Genomic DNA, 18,214 nt, shown 5'->3' on the forward strand with positions numbered 1-18,214 from the left:
GATTTTCTTTCAACTATTTAAAAAATGTAACAATCATTCTTAAGCTTGCAAACATTTCATAAACAGGAAAGACCAGACAGATGATTTGATCCACCAGTTACAGATTGCTCTGAACCATGTTGTAGACAAATCACGTCATCTGTGAATAAAGGTGATTTTACTTTCTCTTGCTAACATTGGTTTTCTGTGTTGTTCAAGATGATTTTCAGTAGGTAGTACAGACCACTGAAGGCTCAAAGTAAATCTTTCTTTGTATATTTTAATTTCAAATTGTAAGGACAATTTAAGAGAATTTTGGCTCTTTGAACCTCTTGTGGTCTTAAAATTTCAGAGCGTCTACAATAGCCATTGTTAACCTCAGCTTTCATATTTATAACAGTATATTTATATTTTAACAGTATTTTAACAGTATTCATATATTTAACAGTATAAACTCCAGAGGTATGAGTGGTTTGTGTACGTGAAAGTTACACAGTGCGAGGTTCATGTTAAATACTTTATAGATTTGTGTTAATTAAAGAATATTCAATCAGCAAAAATAAAACTTTCAGGCAAGTATGGTGGCACATAGTCTGTAATTCCAGCACTCAGGAGGCTGAGACAGGAGGATCATTATGAGTTCAAGGCCAGTCTGAACTATACAACTGAGACCCTGTATCAAAAAAATAAAAGCCAGGGTAGTGGCGCATTCCTATAATCCCAGCACTTGGGAGGCTGAGGCAGGCGGATTCTTGCAAGTTCAAGGCCAGCCTGAACTGCAGAGCAAGACCTGTTTCAAACAGACCCCACTCCCCAGAAAAGTAAATTAAATTTTGAGTTCTTAGGTACTAAGAAATGTGCTGTGTGCTAAGTTACGGCACAATGTCCTCATTCAGATTATGGTATAGCTAGACAGACAGGACTAAAGCACAAACGGGTGTTGTGGCCAGTCGAACTTGGTCTAAATACCAATAGATGAGGGTCCTACCTCAGGGCTGTGGACGTGGGAGGTCAGTGGAGGGAGGGGCTGAGGATAAAGGGACTGCATGCTGCAGAAGGTAGGGCAAGAAGAAGGCTCAGATGTGGTGTGAGTGGTGGAAGTGGACAGCAGGAAGGGGAGATGGGTAATCCTTACCCATAGGCTAAGAATTACAGACTTATGCGCCACCATGCTTGCCTGAAAATTCTATTTTTGCTGATTGAATTCTTTATTTAACACAAATCTATAAAGTATTTAACATGAACCCGACACTGTGTAACTTTTACATACACGAACCACTCATACCTCTGGAATTTATACTGTTAATACCCATAGAGTGGGACCCCAGACTCCCAAGCTAAGAAATTGGGTTTGTTTTGAATCCTCCCTAATAAGCTGTTGTTACTCGAGATTATAACCCTCACAGGTATCCATAGTCACATTCCTTAATCTAGGACTCATGCCCTCTGCTCTAACGAACTTGCTATGCTTCATTTACTCAAAGGTGCTCTCTGCTTTTTCACCTCAGTGTGTTTTTCTCTGGGCAGGAATATCGTGTGTTCCTCCCTCATTCTTCATGTCTGTGTTGAGATTGTCTTATATGAAACCCAGATAAACTTATTAGAATGCCTTCACATTAAGAAGTAGAATTGAATCGCTGTTTCAGAAATTGGAAGTTTATGGTCTCCTGGATGGGTCGTGCCTGTTGACTCGGGAAAAGAGGCCAGGAACTAACTTCGTAGATGCAGAGGACTTCGGGTTGAGTCACATTCATCCTCACAAATTAGCCAGTGGCCTTTAAGATTTTTCTAACTAGCTCTAGAAGAGCCTTAATTAGAAGTGTTAGATTAAAATCGTCTACACCTAAAATTGAGAGGACTGGTTAGTTCTTGGTTTGCTGGTCTCTGGACTCAGAAAGGCCAGAGGGTGAAGGCTATGAATCATGCAGTCTCCTTGGGATAGTGGGAGATTGGGAGCATGGTGTCTGGATCCTGGTGTCCCCACTTGACTGATGGCATAGAGTTTAATGAGTTTTGTAAACTCCTTAATCATCTTCTCAGTTCAGAACACCCTAGCCGCTTCCTCATATTGGTGGAATGGTTGGCGAGCTAAAAGGTGTAAGTAGCCAGCTAACTTTTTAATGATGTGGCTGGGTGGAAAAGAAGTTCCTGGAAAGGTCAGCATCATCTGCAGGGCTCGTATTGCCCGAGGAGATGTTGACCTGGCCCTTCAGTCTCCTGCAGAGACTGACTAGAGCAAGCACTTTCAGTTGTTCTACTTAACCTGGAATAATTTTATGCCAAAAAGAAAAAGAATGAAGTGGCTTCTGAGCACCATCTGGTGGATGCAGTGTGTTACTGCAGGTTCTTACCTTTTCTCCAAAACCTGGGATTTAGTGAAGAACAAATACACAATGTCCCTTCTTTTAAATTGGGAAGGCTGACTCACATTCATGTGGGCAAGCATGTGCACATGCGCGCACACAGACACACACACACACACACACATATTAATCTGTGTAATGAAGTAAAGTAAAACAAAAGGGTGGAGCATGATGGATAGGGAGGGGTAGGTGATCTAAGGTGATACTTGAGTGTTATGTGGGGGACAAGTGGCTGGTGCAGGATGGGGAGGCAGCCTGCCCAGCCCATTGGAGGATGAGGGTAGCAAGCATAAAGGTGGGGTATTGCAGGAGTCAGAGATACTGTATGAAAGGAGGGTGAACACATGGGACCCAAGCCATGCTGAGCCAGCCTTAGGCTTTGCATTGAGTGTGATGAGACAGCGTCAGGGCTGCGAACGAATGCTGAGGATCACTCGCAGCACTGTGAAACAGGGTGTGGGGTGTTGGGAAGGCCTGTGCAGAGAACAAAGCATTCCAGAGGTCCCTTCAGCAGTGGACCAGAGGAGAGAAGGCTGGTGGCTGGATGTAGTAGTCATCAGTTTATTGTGTGTTTTGAATGTAGAGCATACAGCATTTATTGCTTGTTTGGATTGTGAGGAGGGGAAGCAGAAGAGCCAAAGGCAACTACAGGCTTCCTCTTAGAGCATTCCTGGCAGGGTAACGTAGATGCCATGTGCTGACCTCTCTGACAGGAGCTCTGGCTGATGGGGTTAATCAAGATGGCATGGCCAGGCCTAAGTCCATCAGTGTTCTGAAAGGCAGAGTAAACATTTGGTGGACTACAACTAATCTTGTTAAGCTGATGTAGGTCTTTAAAAAAAATAATACTGGTAAAACGGTGCATTTGTTTACAAGTGGGCTGTAAGGGAAATGGGTCCTTATTGACATGATGGTGAGATTTAGCCTATAGGCTGTAATAGGAACTTGTTATTAGCTGTGCGTATATCTTCATGGTTTGAGCCAGTATGATATTTCTTGCTGGACAATGAAGAAATGATAAGACTTGTCAGCCCTGACCTAGCCATGTTCTCTCATCCAGGTACTAACCAGGCCTGATCCTACTTAGCTTTTGAGATTGGGTACGTTCTGTCATGTGACTTGTAATTTAATTCAAGGCTGCTTAGTCACCTGTGGAGCTTGACTTTAAAATACCAGTGTAAATTGGACCTAATAGACGACAGCCTTCAGAATGTGGAGGGAGGAGCCACCCTCCTATGTGTGCCTGATCAGACTTGGGAATTCTAGTGCACCATGGGGCCTAGAGAAAGGACAGCATTGATGTCCTGTGTGAGGCTGGGCTAACCCTGTCGGTGCCGGCCTGGGTTCAGACTATCTTTTGTATTTATCTTACACAACAGATCACTGTTACATAGCCACTACCAGTATGTGCACAGTACAGCAGATACAGTGGGCATAAAATTGTTGTCCTTGTATGTGAAATATGCAAACATGATGAGACCGCAGTTCAGTAATAAAGTAGCTAAAATGTAAGTCTTCAGCACATAAATTCCTTGGAACAGGTAGGGAAACTTGCTGAGAAGGTGACATTTGAGTTGTTTTTGGGATAACTTTACCAAAGAGAAAAGAAAGAGATCCATACCCAGATCCTGCTATATTGTTCCCTGGAGGACAGACATGACACATGGCTGCAGCAGTACTTTATCCGTGTGTAAGCTTGATCCATACTGTTAAAGTACTGGCACCCTGGGGACTAGGAAACAATAAAGGGTGGCCAGTTCTTGTTCTAGTTGACCAGGACTGAAGGAATGTCCAACTAAGACACTTTGGAAAATAATCTGTTTCCTGATAAGCAGTTGCTGTTAGTCTCTGCATTACCAAAAGATTGGCAGGTGGAAAAACACTATAAATTTCTAAAATTGAAATTACTCTTTTTGTTCTTTTTTAGGTTGGTACAGGTCTTGGGCCTACACTGGAGTTTTATGCACTTGTATCTCAGGAACTACAGAGAGCTGACTTGGGTCTCTGGAGAGGTGAAGAAGTAACTCTTAGCAACCCAAAAGGTAATTTTAATCTGTGAGTTAATCAGTTTGTGTTATTTGGATCTGGTAACAGATCCTTACAGTATTGTACATTAAATATATTTAATTGCTATGAAGGGCCATTCTCTGCCCTTAGTTTCTTTTAGTTTCTGTTGCCTCTTATCAAATAGGAAAGGCCTTTCCACCTGGAGGACTTCATTTAGTGACTTCCTCTTTAATTTTGAGAATATCAAATTTCTTAAATGTTCTTAGTTACTAGGTTTTGTTTTGTTTTGATTTGGAAATATCATCTGAAGTTTGGTGAATTGCTCGTTTTACAGGAAGCCAAGAAGGGACCAAGTATATTCAAAACCTCCAGGGCCTGTTTGCGCTTCCCTTTGGTAGGACAGCTAAGCCAGCTCATATCGCAAAGGTTAAGATGAAGTTTCGCTTCTTAGGAAAATTAATGGCTAAGGCTATCATGGATTTCAGATTGGTAAGTTTAGGATTGTTTGCTTTTCTACAATTTTGGTGTACAATGTTCTGTGAAAGTACCTTAGTCCCCTGCACTCAAGGCTGTATTTTAAGCACTCCTTCTCAAACTTTAAGGTGCATATGAATTAGTTGGGGATTTTGTTACAAATGCCAGCTCTGATTCACTAGGGCATGGGTGAGGCTGGCTGACTGCCTACGACTCAGTTTTTATAGCAGCTCCTAGTCTGTAGACCACTCCTTGTGTGGCCAAGGTTCAGAGAATCTGGCAACATTATAGGTAGCATTATTTACACTTTTTAAAAGCATATAACATTACATTTTTAATTCAGTAGGAAAGTGTGAGCATGTAGTTCAATCTCAATAAATTTCCATTAGAGTGCTCTTGTGAAAATAACCCAAATAATCAGTATCATGGAGGTTTGAATATTTCTGGACTTTTCTTCATTTCCTCTTACATTTTTGAGATGCTTTGTCAGTATATGTTAAGACATTTTCATCTGATGTCAAATTCACAAGCTTACATTTTCACTTTAAAGAGTACACCGTTTATCAGTTGTTTTAGTAGAAATTTCATTTATTTTGTTTTTCTGTTTTAATATAGTAAGTTTTTCATTTTGACCTCTTGTTTCAGAATATTGAATTATTACAGAATACAGTGAAATTGAGATTACTTGAGTTAAAATAGAATAGTAAAATTCCTCTAAACACTTATTGGTGTTTTGGGGGTTGCCTTGTACCATTAGTGTTTAAGTGGGGTTCATCAGGATTGTAAATTTTGGTAGTGATCAGGACTGTAACTTGAGGTAATCGGTTTTGTCTATGAAGAATGGTTCTAAACTGTTTTCTTTCTTGGAAATCACTTGCTCCTTCTAAGTGACCGTTTAAAGTGTTAGAGATTTGGAGCCGTTTGAGCCACTCACTGTGACAGGTGGAGTCTTTGGCTGCTCTCTTGCAGGTGGACCTGCCCCTGGGTCTGCCCTTTTACAAGTGGATGTTGCGACAGGAAACTTCCTTGACTTCACACGATTTGTTTGACGTCGATCCCGTTGTAGCCAGATCCGTGTGTCACCTTGAGGACATTGTTAGACAGAAGAAAAGGCTGGAGCAGGATAAATCCCAGGTAGGCATAGTTGCTATAGTCCAACACAGCTGGTCTTTTAGAAAATTAAGGCTTTGTTATGATGCTTGTATTTGACCTGTTTTTTTATTCATGTTCATTTTTGAGATTATATAATACTTCTGTTACACTACCTAAAACAGGGTTTTACCATGTGACAGTGGGTCAGTAGTGAATAAACAGCTTGATTTCCAAATAAAATATAATTTTTTTTTCTTAGTCTTTTTCTTTTTTATCGATACCAGGGATCGAACTCACGACCACACACTTGCAAGGCAGGCACTTATGCCGCTGAGTAAATCTCCAGCCCCAAAATATACTTTTAAATGAAATGTCTTGGTTATTAATAAAAATATACTTTATCATTCAGAGTTCTTTAAGCATTTTAGTCAGTAAAATTTCTCAGAACAGACTTGTCTTGAGAAAAGGTGGCTAAACTTAAGAGTAGTCTATTTGTTTCTTAAAATATCAAGATTCACTATTTCTTGGTAACTCATGTTAAAGTTTCTCTGTCACATCTCATGAGCTTTGTATCATTACTGTGTACTTTTCATATGCATATCAACAATAAGTACAAAATCATTTGATACAATCTGAGATTAATAGTGATCCTGGATCTAGTATTAGGAGAAAACAAGGTTATATTTTATAAAAAGCAGTAGAAGTCCCAAAGACTAATGTTAATAAGACATTAAATCAAATCTGATGATTCTTTTTGAGACTGGGTTTCACTGCCATTCAGGCTGGGTTTGAAACTCACTTTGTAGGGCAGGCTGGCCTCAAATTTGCAGCAATCCTCTGCCTCAGCCTCCTGAATACTGAGATTCCAGGCATGTACTACCATGCCCGGCCTGATTTTCTAAATTGTAGAGTTATCAAATTGGGATTTGGTAGAAAAAACTTACAGTAGAGGAATTTTAGAGCTCTTTTACTCGTGGTTAATGGTTTGTAAAGGAACTCATTATTTTATCTCCTATGTTTTAAGGGAAACCTGTGTTTAAAGAGCACAAGTCCTTTTTTTCCATACAAGTTCTGTTAGGATTTTTAGAATTGCTTAGGGGCTTGTGTTAAACAGCTTTGTAAGTATTAAAGTGCTAAAGTGTTGTTTCAGATAGCATGTTAGGAATATAACACCCCCACACCCACACCCACCCCCCCAAAAAAAAGGAAGGTCAGCTTGTGGCAGTGTTGTAAGTACCTTATACTTGTTACTCATTCAGTCCTCGTGAAAGCTCTATGAGGTTAGGTATTGTTGGTATCTCAGGTTTATAGATGAGAGGTGAAAGGCAGACGGGTTGAGGAGCCAGCTTAAGTCTCACACCTAGAGCAGGCAAGAGCTGCACGTGAGAGCCAGGCCATGTGCTCTGGACCCTGCACTTGTACATAGTGCACAGATTCTGATCCGGCTGTGCTAGTCTCAGACAGAGCATGTGGCCATAGCGCTCTTCAGGACTTCTCTCTTGATGTTTGTTCTTTGACCTTCTATTGCTTCTGTCACTGTCACTTTAAAAGTATCAAATACATAGCACAGAATCCATACTACAGAATTTGACTCACTTCATTAACCACTTTCACCAGGTAATGAGAAGGGGTGGGGTCTGAAGTACCCTGTCCCGTCCTTTCGCAGAGTACAGATGAGGCAGAGTTGTGGTGGCTCAGATTCTACCTGAAAAGATGCATTCTGTTCTGAAAAGATGCATTGAAAGTATACTAAAGCTTAATTGTAAATTTAATGTAGAAAATCTGAGGAACTAATAATAAATTCCTTTTAAGCGGTATATGTGCAATCAGTGATCGGAATACACAGTGAGTTTTGAAATTTGAAAAGTACAGAGTGAAAATGAATTATCGGGGGCTGGGGATTTAGCTCAGTGGCATAAGCGCCTGCTTTGCAAGCGTGTAGTTGTAAGTTCAGTCCCTGGTACCAATTAAAAAAAATGAATTATCATTAATCCCTCCCGAACACCCCTCTTTGAACACAATTACCACATCATTCTTGCCTCTTTTCAAATTATGCCTGGAACTCCTCTTTCCTGAGTGTCTTTTTGAGATGTGGTAAGGAATACAGTGAACGCTGCCACCAGATGGCATGGCGGCCTGTGTGAACATTAGAGTGTGTCCTTACCCACCTCATTCAGTGGACCTGGTGCTGGGCTCTTCCCCAAAATCAAAACAACTGTAAATTGGTTCAGGACACCCAGACAGCCACATCAGTGTAATGAGAGACACTAATAAAAACAGGACTTCAGAGTGACTCCAGAAAGTGGCAAGAACAGTGGAATAAGTGGGTTTGAATCCAGGCAGATGAATGGCAGTGTGTCTTTTTATGTGATAAAGTCTTTTAAAAAACATTCATTGTACTTTTCAGTCACACTATATTTGCTGTAGATTCTTAACAATAAACTTTGTAATGTGCATTTTTACAAATAAGATGTTTTGCAGTCGGGGGGGGGGCCTTGAATAGAATAGCATGATAGTGATTGCCTTGATTTTTACAGGAGGTATGAGAACCGTTTTGAGAGCTTTCCAGTAGAGGTGCATTAAAATACAGAGTGAATTTACTTTGTTTTGTTTTAAATATTTCTGCTGGAGAGAAATATGACATTAAAAGCCTCTCTTTGGAGACACTCAAAAGAAACGTAGACTGGAGGCTTCGTCTTGGGCTTTGTGGGGAAGTAGGAGCCTACGAGTCCTCACCACCTACACTTCCTTTGTGTCAGTGTCCTGCCACCACATTGGTATTCTGAATTATGTGGACTCCTAAGCACCTTTGTTTCCTCTTTTAGAGATAACTTATTAACCAGGACTTCCTAATTTAAACGATACCTCTTTTGCACTGTAACTGCTTAACAGCAGGAATTTGACGCACAGAAACATCACCAATTTGGAAAGCTCTTTTATGTCTGTATGGAATGCGTGTTATTTTTATTTTTATTTTTTTTCATGTAATGTGTCAATGTCGTAACAAGGTTCAAAGGAAGCACATGTCATGGATGGATCAATCAAAAGTAATAACACTGAGTGAATTCTTGTACTTGACAGTTTTCACTGTTTTTATTTTTAAAAGACCAAAGAGAGTCTACAGTATGCATTAGAAACCCTGACTATGAATGGCTGCTCAGTTGAAGACCTAGGATTGGATTTCACACTGCCAGGGTTTCCCAACATCGAACTGAAGAAAGGAGGGAAGGATATCCCAGTCACAATCCACAATTTAGAGGAGTATCTGAGGGTAAGTAATTGCATTGACTCTGGGGCTCAGGTAGCTGTGGGAATGTAGAACTCTGTGTTCCTGTGAGAGGACACAGATGAGATCACATTCTGTGAAGTGCAGAAGGCCTCTGGCCACAATCCACACCATGCGGCCACTCAGCAAGGCCACTTTCCTCAGGCCTCAGTGTCTGCTTGATAGGAGACTATATCAGATATTCTGATGCCAAATGCAAAGTGTAGTACCACTCATTACTTTTTCTTAGTTTAAAAAAAAAAAGAGTCAATGAAAAGGAGCCTCCAGTTATACTCTCATCAGACTGTTTCTGCCCTTTCCTCAAACCATCTAGCTTGACATAAATGCCTCCAGCACACGCACAGACAGATGCACTATATAATAGGCCTCTCAGATAAGTTGTGCTTTGACTCTGTTTGTTAAGTGCAGGAAAGTTAGTTTATATTGAACACAAATTATATTTTAAATTAAAACTTATATAAGTCTTTATTACTTACAGTATTTGAAAAATTTGGTTTGTCCTGACATTGAATAGAAAGAGATTGGATTCAGATTACAGTGCAGTGTCCATCTACATTCTAGCCTCACTTTTCCATTAACTTGCTGTGCAACTTCACAGAGCCTCTGGAAAACGTAACTGTAGTTTCTTCATGTTCAGGGAACAAGAAGGTAGATTAAATCACAGCTAAGATCCGTGTTCCATGATTCATAATTTCTTTTTAGTATTTAAAGGACTGTTTTCTGATATGTCCATATTTTGTACTTTGTAGAAGGTAATGTTCATTATGAGTTAACATCCAAATTATTTCTCTGAAAGTAATCTGTAACAATGCTTGTACTTCATCTGAATATCTTCTCTTGTTTCTATACCTAGTAGATTAGCAAAGGCCATTGGTGACTAGGTAACATGGTACCAATTAGTGTGGCTTTCTTATAATACTACCCTTCACGTTTGGTGCCTATACGTCTAGGCTTTTCCTTTTGTAAAAGGAGGTGCACCCTGCAGAAAATATGTCTTCTTGAACTTCACAGGATTTAGAACTAAACAGTTCACATTCAAAACTTTTTGAATCTTGAAATGTTATGTGTGATTCTCAGTAACATTTTACCTTCTTAGGCAGTTCTCCTTTTAACTTCTTACTGGTGGGATAATAAAATGCCCTTGGTGAGGATTTTACATAAATGAATTTTGATCCACTAAATACAAATGCATGTATAAATAAATAATACTTTGTTATTGGCCAAACCTCCTCAAATTAGAACTGATCTTTGTGAATTTTTACTGGTGAATTTCCTAGGATATAGTTCAGAGACCTAAAAAATGATTGTTTTTTAAAAAGTGATCTAGAATACTATTTTATTGTACTTTGCTACATACTAAATGGTGAAGAAGACTGAAATCTTTGTAACTCTTAAAAGCAAACTTTTCTTTTTGCAGTTGGTTATCTTCTGGGCACTAAATGAAGGAGTTTCTAGGCAGTTCGACTCGTTCAGAGATGGATTTGAATCCGTTTTCCCACTCAGTCATCTTCAGTACTTCTACCCAGAGGAAGTGAGTAGCTTATGCTGAAAGAAACAGTCACTTCTGGTTCTGTTCATGTAGTTGTCTGGGTGGGATGTTTTTCTGTGTTCCAATAATGGAGTTGAGGTTGGGAGCAGGGGATGAGAAAGACAAGACAAGGAAATTCCCTGAGCAAGGAAAGTGTTTTCCCTCTTTGAAGGTATGGAGGGAGGTGGGACAGCTTTGATAGGGTGAATATAGCTTCATCATTAGCTGACACTTTCCATACAGTCCAAAAAAAAGTGGGACTTGTGTTTCTCTGCGGGTGTGGTGCAGCCTTGCAGTGCAGTGACCCTGAGGAGTGTTTATTCCTTCTAAGCGGACTTCTTGGATGACATGAAACATTGATTCTTGACCTAAGGCTGTTCTTGAAGTTGTAAGGAAACATTGCAAATGCTCTAATGAGTGATATGGAGAGTACTATGAATGGAAAGTCTGGGTTTATCTCTGTGGTTTCTTTGCGTCAACCATCTTTGCTTGAAGTGATAGGAGAATCTGCAGGAATTTGCATCGTGAGATGTCACAGAAGGCCCTGGCCCTAGAATGTGTTGTTTCTCCAGTTTGGACGTTTCTGATTTATTTTGCCTCTTTTAAGTACTAGCATTAGAATACATATTTATTTCTGACTGAATGCTTTAGCATTTTAGTCTCAACTATTATTTTTATGTCCATTTCATTTTACCACTTATTTAAGTGATGTGCTTGGTACTTTGTGTGCTATACAGAAAGTCACCTAGACGTGAAAGTAGCCGGTGTGGCCCTGACTTAAATCCTGGTCCTCACCTCTCAGCTGCATGGCCTTATCCAAGTTTCTGTGTCTGACTTGACTGTTGTCTGAAATACTGGATTAACTCTTGTCTTGTAGTACAATGAAAATTAAACAGTGAGTAAGACATAGTAGATAATAAACTTCATTTTTCCTGAAATAGATTTTCTCATAGAGTGCATCCTTCCACAAACAGGTAGTTAACCAAATGCAGGAAATGGTTTAATTTGAAACCAAAACCTGATTTTCCAAGGACAAAAATATTTCTTGATTTTGAAATACTGGCTCTATATCATCTAGGTTGGTCCCCAGGCCATCCTATAGATGAGACATGTGTTCTTAACCCCTTCCTTCCTTTTTGCTGGGTCCCACTTGAGCTTTGTAATCTGCTCCTCTCCAGCTTGGTTTTAGATTTTCTTGGTTTATATACTCTTGTGTTTTGAAACCCAGGATTTCTAAAATCCTTGGTTGGAAGCAGGTTATCAGTTAAAAGTCTCTGAAGTAATGGAAAAGAAGACCAGAATCCAGGTTCTAGCAAACCCTTGTGTTTGATCTGAAGTTAAAGGCTTCTCTAGAAGCAGTGTTGGAACTGTGACTGTGCAGCTGAAAAGGAGGTGGAGCTTCTGAGCGTGTAGGAGGCAGCTAGCTGGGTCTCTTCTCAGGTGCCCCTAGACTCCATGTTCACTTAGCAAGATGGATGCTTCTTAGTAATTCCTGCCCTTATCCCACCTCACAGCTGGATCAGCTCCTGTGTGGCAGTAAAGCAGACACGTGGGATGCAAAGACGCTGATGGAGTGCTGCAGGCCCGATCACGGTTACACCCACGACAGGTGCGTCCTGGGCCTGCCAGCTTTGGGGTGGGTCAGCAAGAACTTGGAGGGCATTGAGAGAAGCTTACTGATATGCTGGCCTTGTTTCTCTCAAAACAATTTAAGACCCAAGATTTTCTTTTTTCAAGTATTTCTGTGAAAACATGATGGGGAGAAATACAGGTTTAATCCTTTGCTACTGCCCATTGTACATTATGACCCTACTACCCTCTGTTCCATGTAGTAAAGTAGAAATACCTGTGTAGTCCTGGGTCAAGGTTTATTACAGCAGTCGCCATTACATTTGACCCAAACAACCATGAATGAACTTTATGTCACCATGTGCTATAATGGAAATTCCACAGATAACCATACTGAAAATCGATAATCTTAGTCGTCAAGGGTTGTAGGTCACAGAATGAGTACTATTAAAAACTATACCCTAACATGAGGTAATTGGTATGTATGTTTTTGTTATAGCCGAGCTGTGAAGTTCTTGTTTGAGATTCTTAGTGGTTTTGATAATGAGCAGCAGAGGTTGTTTCTGCAGTTTGTGACTGGTAGCCCGAGACTGCCTGTTGGAGGTACGTACAGTGTTGCTGCTTGACACTTATTCTACCTGTAGTTGTATGTGTGTGTGACGCTTAGTGCCAGCATAAAAGATTCTTTGACTCAGAATGTCTCTGTGTGATTCTAGTATTGTAATGTTTCTAAGCTTTCACTTGGTTCAGAGACCACTAGCAGGAAAATTCATAGATTTTCCCAAACATGAATGTAGGTAGAATGCCGCTTAGGTAAAATCTTGAGTGTTTGCACGTTAATAGACTTCTTAGTTCATTTAAATGTGAATGGATTCTAAAAATAAGTCAAATTATTACTCTTAAAAAACCAGAAGTTGGGCATGGTGACACATGCCTATACTCCCATCACTTACGAGCTGAAGCATGAGGATTGTTCAAGTTCAAGGCCAGCCTGGACCACATAGAGAGACCCTGTCTCTAAATACAGTGCAATACAATACAGTACAGTACAGTAAAAAATCAGGAGGTATTGGTAGTTGTTGCATCCATATTATACAGTGATTTTTAAATAATAAGAATAAAAAGCAGGTTTGGTAGCCTGAGTGTATATTGAAAGTGCAGCTGCTAAGCCATAAGAAAGAATAACTGTGTATAAGGCAGTGTTACACTGTACGGCAGAGCCACGTGATGCTTGCTGATAGTGGTGGCATTTAAGGAGAACTCACTAAATTTCTCGATCTTTCTTCCTTTGCTGTTAATCAGGTTTCCGGAGCCTGAATCCTCCTTTGACAATTGTCCGGAAGACATTTGAATCAACAGAAAACCCAGATGACTTCTTGCCCTCTGTAATGACTTGTGTGAACTATCTTAAGTTGCCGGACTACTCGAGCATTGAGATAATGCGTGACAAACTATTAATAGCAGCAAGAGAAGGGCAGCAGTCATTCCATCTCTCCTGATCACAACAAGAAAGCAGTGTCTGCCTGTTACAGCAACAGAGAAAATCATGATTTCTTTTCTAAGTGTATCACCTGAGTCAAGGAAACATGTTACGCCTTCTTGTAGGAAAAACAGCTTGCAGATGAAAAAAGAGACACTTGGTTGATATTCATTAATGGCCCCATGGACTTAAAGTGATCAGGCCCTAAAACGTTGTTGTGATGAGGTTTCTTTAGCAAGTTCTTGTTTAAATTATCATTTATTTGATGAGTGACGTTTTTAACTTGCTTTGCTGTGTGAAATTTAAAAAGGGATGTTTTTTCCAGGCTGAAACAATAAATGTCGCTGTGCAGTTTAATTCTGGGCTGTGTGTATCCATCTAGCTAAGTCTTCACTTCTGTTTCCTCTAAAGACAACTCCTGTGCATAAGGTACAGAAATTAAAGCTCTCATGTATCTGACAACTACAGATTGGTAGATGAGCTTTATGTGCTTTCACTTTTAATTTTCTCTCCCTGACTCGTTCTTGTCTACAGTTCACAGGTTTGGTGTTTGTTTTTGTCTGCAACACTCAGTTTCATTTTTCTTTCTGAACTGTGTTTTTTTTTTTCCATGTCCTCTCAAATTAAGATATAATTTAAAATACATTGAATTAAAGTACATTGTCATTATAATTCAGCCTTTGTAACTAGGTAGACTAGATGAGTTTTAATGTAGTTGTAAGATATTACTGGCTTTTTACCAGATGACACACTAGCACTGTTTACATGGCAATTCCGGCTGCCACAGCCTCTGGAGAGGTGGGGAGGAGAGGTCATTTCTTTTGTGTAGATCAAAGCCTTACAGCTTGGGCTGGCTGGTTATTCAATGGCCAGAACATTTTAAATGGTTGTAAACTTTTAAATAGATAGCAGTTTTCATTCTCTGTTGGGAGTAAAAAATATTTTTCTCATTTTTGTTTTTATCTCTGTTCTCAGTTTTCCTTTGTTTCGCTTAATCCTTACCCTTTGCCCAGTGCTGATTTGGGAGCCTTTGTCTCCACACAGATAAAAGCACCTGTAAGCAACACTGTCCATTTGTTTTATGTGCTGATTTCTCAGATCTGCAATAATCTATCAGGTTAATGCTTTTACCTGAAAATGAATAAAGTTTGCTTTACTTTTTTGTTTATAGTTCTCTGCTATACACATAATGTTCAACTGTATAGGTATTTTCCGTTAAAAGTAAATCATTGCATCCCCTTGCATCCCCTGATTTGGATATTAAACAATTTGTAATGCAACTTGAAAAATACAAACTGGCGGGGTGGGGGGTGGTGGAAGGAAGTTCTTCTCTTCCGAAGGTTCAAAATTAAGCCTGTTGCATACACTTGAGATTTCCCATATTTCACCTTTTTCAAAAATGATAGGTGAGCCATTTTTTTTCATTGAACTTTGAGAAATAAGTTTTAACTGACTTCCAAAGTCTTAATTTTATAGAAACCTGTTCTCCATCTCACCACCCTAAAAGAGTTTGGCAACTAGTTTTATTTAGGCTGTTCCATCATTTCACACTCAGGTGGTCTCCCTGTGGAAGCATCCACTCTTATGGAGGACGTGGACAGACCTTTGTATGAAGCCAGGAAGAGCTGGGGCTGGGGGAGTCTTCAGTTTTGCAGAGGCTAATGAATGAGCAGCTTTACTCTGAAGCCCAAGAAGAGATTTGGGTTTCTGCGGTACCCCCACTGACAAGATAGGAGCTGAGCAACTTAAAGTGAAGTTAAAGCCAAACCATTGTGTTTCCAGTCCTTGCAAACCAAGCACAAGGGATTTTTGTATGAACATAGAGCACTTTGTTAAAAGAGTTCCATTAAAATTTGGATGGGTATAACAAAGTAATATTTCCTGTTCAAAAACCTCTTTTTGCATTTTCCCCATGTTGTGGCCTCAGCTGTGATCAATGAAGCTGAGTCGCCAGTTTTGAACTCTTTGGTTTCATTGATTCCAGCACCTAACAAGGATGTATGATGGTCTGGCTCACACCTGGAGTCTGTTTCAGAATCAGTGGATCTCTGATTCAGTCTGTAGTTTGTTCCTTTAATTTGTAGGGCCTGTTCTCAATTTGGGGCAGATAACTTCTGATTTTAACGCACTCCTCTTGGCAGAGGCCTTAATACTGCATCGTGGGGAAAAAGGACAAACTTCATTTGCTGTTTCTCCAGATAGCCTTAAATTATTTTCTCAGTGGTCTTTCTGGACAGTACTGACTTGGTAGTGTGTTTTAAACACAGCCAGGTAGTGACTCTTGCACTTCCTGCTGAGATGGAGCGAGCCGAATGTTAGCCACAGGTAATACTGCATTTGTGCTGTGCTTTAGCCAGTGCCTGCTTTAATGTGCTTTATACAAAGGTCCTATTAAGTGTACTGCACTTAGCAAAGGAGGCAAGAAGTAGTTAATAATCTCTCCCAAACGTGAGCCGTAAAGTCTGGGTAGCCTATTGGGGAGGTTCCGGTTCAGTGGGTGTTTCTCATAGAAGCTTTTCACCCCTGCTTCTGTCAGAAATGCAGCATCCTTTTCCATAGTTGGGTCGAATTCCTTCTTCCCTCTATGCCATAGCAGTGTGCTGAATACTCCTCTTGCTTGGGTCTGACTGTTCTCTTGAATTAGATATCTGCAAAGGAGAGCAGTAGTGCAGCTGACTGGATGTAGCCACTCCCAGTTCTGGAGTGACTTCCGTAGGGCACTTGGTGTGCAGAGGCCTAAAGGCCGTGGACAGAGCATCAGTTTCTGTATCCAGAAAGTCACACCTGACTCGGCTTTGCACAAGAAGGGTTGTTACACACACTGGTTCTGCGGGCATTGAGGTTACATTCTCAGTTCCTCCCAGTATGTGTGAACTCAGGAATGGGAATGTTGTTGCTATTCAAGGGGAAAAAGGTATCAGAAAGGAGAGTTGGTAGGGAAAATGCACTTTGTGTTCCTAAGCCAGATTCCTTTTGAAAAATTCTGATCACTCTTGTTCATTTTCCATTAGCAAAAATCACAGTTTTCTTTAGGCTTTGCGGGGGGAGGGGGCATTTTGTTTTCCCTGTTGTAATGAGTTGTTTGGAAATGTCATACTCTGTATTTATAATTCTCTGAGAAATAGTTTTGTATAAATTTTAAGTTTGACACTGCAGTCATGGCATACATGGTAAAGAATGACCTAGTGTCAAATCACTGAAGTTCTTTTGTTACCTCAGGAAAAAAAAATCCAGACAAAACATATAAAGTACAGAGAAAACAGAATTGGCTGTTTTCTAAGAACTTTGAGTTAATTCTTATGCAAGAAAAAGTCTTTAAGAAGACAACCTGCATAAAAGTAACATTCTTTAATTATCAAGTGATTTTAGTATAAGCCTACTCATACTACCAAACACTACCAATTGCTGATCTGTGTAAAGTGGTTTTTTTCCTTTATCTGAAACAGTGATTTATATGAACTGTTGGAATAATGGAACCTCAAACTACAAATGTATATGTAAAATTGCATAAATGCACTGACTTCTCCCTGATTATATTTTTAATAAACAACATTATCCTATATGGTCAATTTTATTATGTAAAACTAGAGGGTTTTTTTGAAAAATGGTATTGTATGTCGTGATTTGGGGAAGCTTGCTTTGGTAGCTAACCGTGATCTTTTGGAGGCAGATAGACCACTAGGAGCCACACTGGGAGGGCCTGTAGAGAGAGGTTTGCCCTGGTGAAATATGCTGCCTTTGGGGCGAGAAGCCACTTGGAATTTGGTACAGAACAAAAACTCCAAGTTGAAACCTTAAAGTCACTGTTTAGGTTTTTCATGACTGGCTATTCTTACCTTTGAGCACTACCTGGTTGACCTATTTCTTAAACAAAGTAAAACTAGGAAAACAAAAGGAAGATGACTATTTTTAGAGAGTTATGGTTGATTTTGAGGGTGTATGAAGTTCAACTTGGTTTTGCTACTTTTAAAAGAACAAGTGAATGCATACTTTAAAGAATGGAGATATATATATATATATATATATATATATATATATATATAGCCTTGGAGTGTAATTGCCTAAGGGAGAACACAGTTTTCTCTTTGACTCGCCTGGTATGTAATGTTACTAACACATGAAAGATGCTGCTAAGTAGAATCCTGTAAGAAGGCAGGTGTCGACAGAAAGTTTGTAATGAGTGAGATGCTGTCTGTATTACCAGTACTGTATTTGGGAGTTGGGTAGCATGCTTAGATTGATAATGCTTTTGGCATGGTAAGGGCTTATATGGATGAAACTGAGTTTTTCTTTTGAAATACGATGTTGCAAAGTTGCCCAGGCTAGCTTTGAATTTGAGACAGGCTAAGTAGCTTGAGGTGACAGTGTGCACCACAAGCCTCTCCCTGAAATTTTAAATGTCAGTGCCTGAAACGACTAAAAGGACGGGGGCAGTG

At 39.9% G+C, this 18,214-nt stretch overlaps 1 protein-coding gene across 34 annotated transcripts in view; it reads left to right on the top strand.

The window, feature by feature from the left end:
* Positions 1 to 14,135, top strand: part of Trip12 (thyroid hormone receptor interactor 12) — a 136,536-nt gene extending 122,401 nt beyond the window's left edge. For 33 of the 34 annotated variants that reach the window (XM_063237144.1, XM_063237155.1, XM_063237140.1 and 30 more), the window contains 8 exons: positions 4,270 to 4,384; positions 4,684 to 4,838; positions 5,793 to 5,957; positions 9,022 to 9,186; positions 10,619 to 10,732; positions 12,244 to 12,338; positions 12,798 to 12,901; positions 13,601 to 14,135. In XM_063237144.1, the coding sequence (XP_063093214.1) occupies positions 4,270 to 4,384; positions 4,684 to 4,838; positions 5,793 to 5,957; positions 9,022 to 9,186; positions 10,619 to 10,732; positions 12,244 to 12,338; positions 12,798 to 12,901; positions 13,601 to 13,797 (1,110 nt within the window). In that variant the 3' untranslated portion in view covers positions 13,798 to 14,135. Of the gene's footprint in view, positions 1 to 4,269; positions 4,385 to 4,683; positions 4,839 to 5,792; positions 5,958 to 9,021; positions 9,187 to 10,618; positions 10,733 to 12,243; positions 12,339 to 12,797; positions 12,902 to 13,600 lie in introns of those variants that run through there. The other variant, XM_063237173.1, reaches the window with a different exon arrangement.
* The last annotated feature ends 4,079 nt before the right edge of the window (positions 14,136 to 18,214 follow it).

The sequence above is a fragment of the Cavia porcellus genome, unplaced genomic scaffold, assembly GCF_034190915.1.
Source record: "Cavia porcellus strain 051 isolate PalLab524CR breed Dunkin Hartley unplaced genomic scaffold, mCavPor4.1 scaffold_26, whole genome shotgun sequence".
Taxonomy (NCBI): Eukaryota; Metazoa; Chordata; class Mammalia; order Rodentia; family Caviidae; genus Cavia; species Cavia porcellus.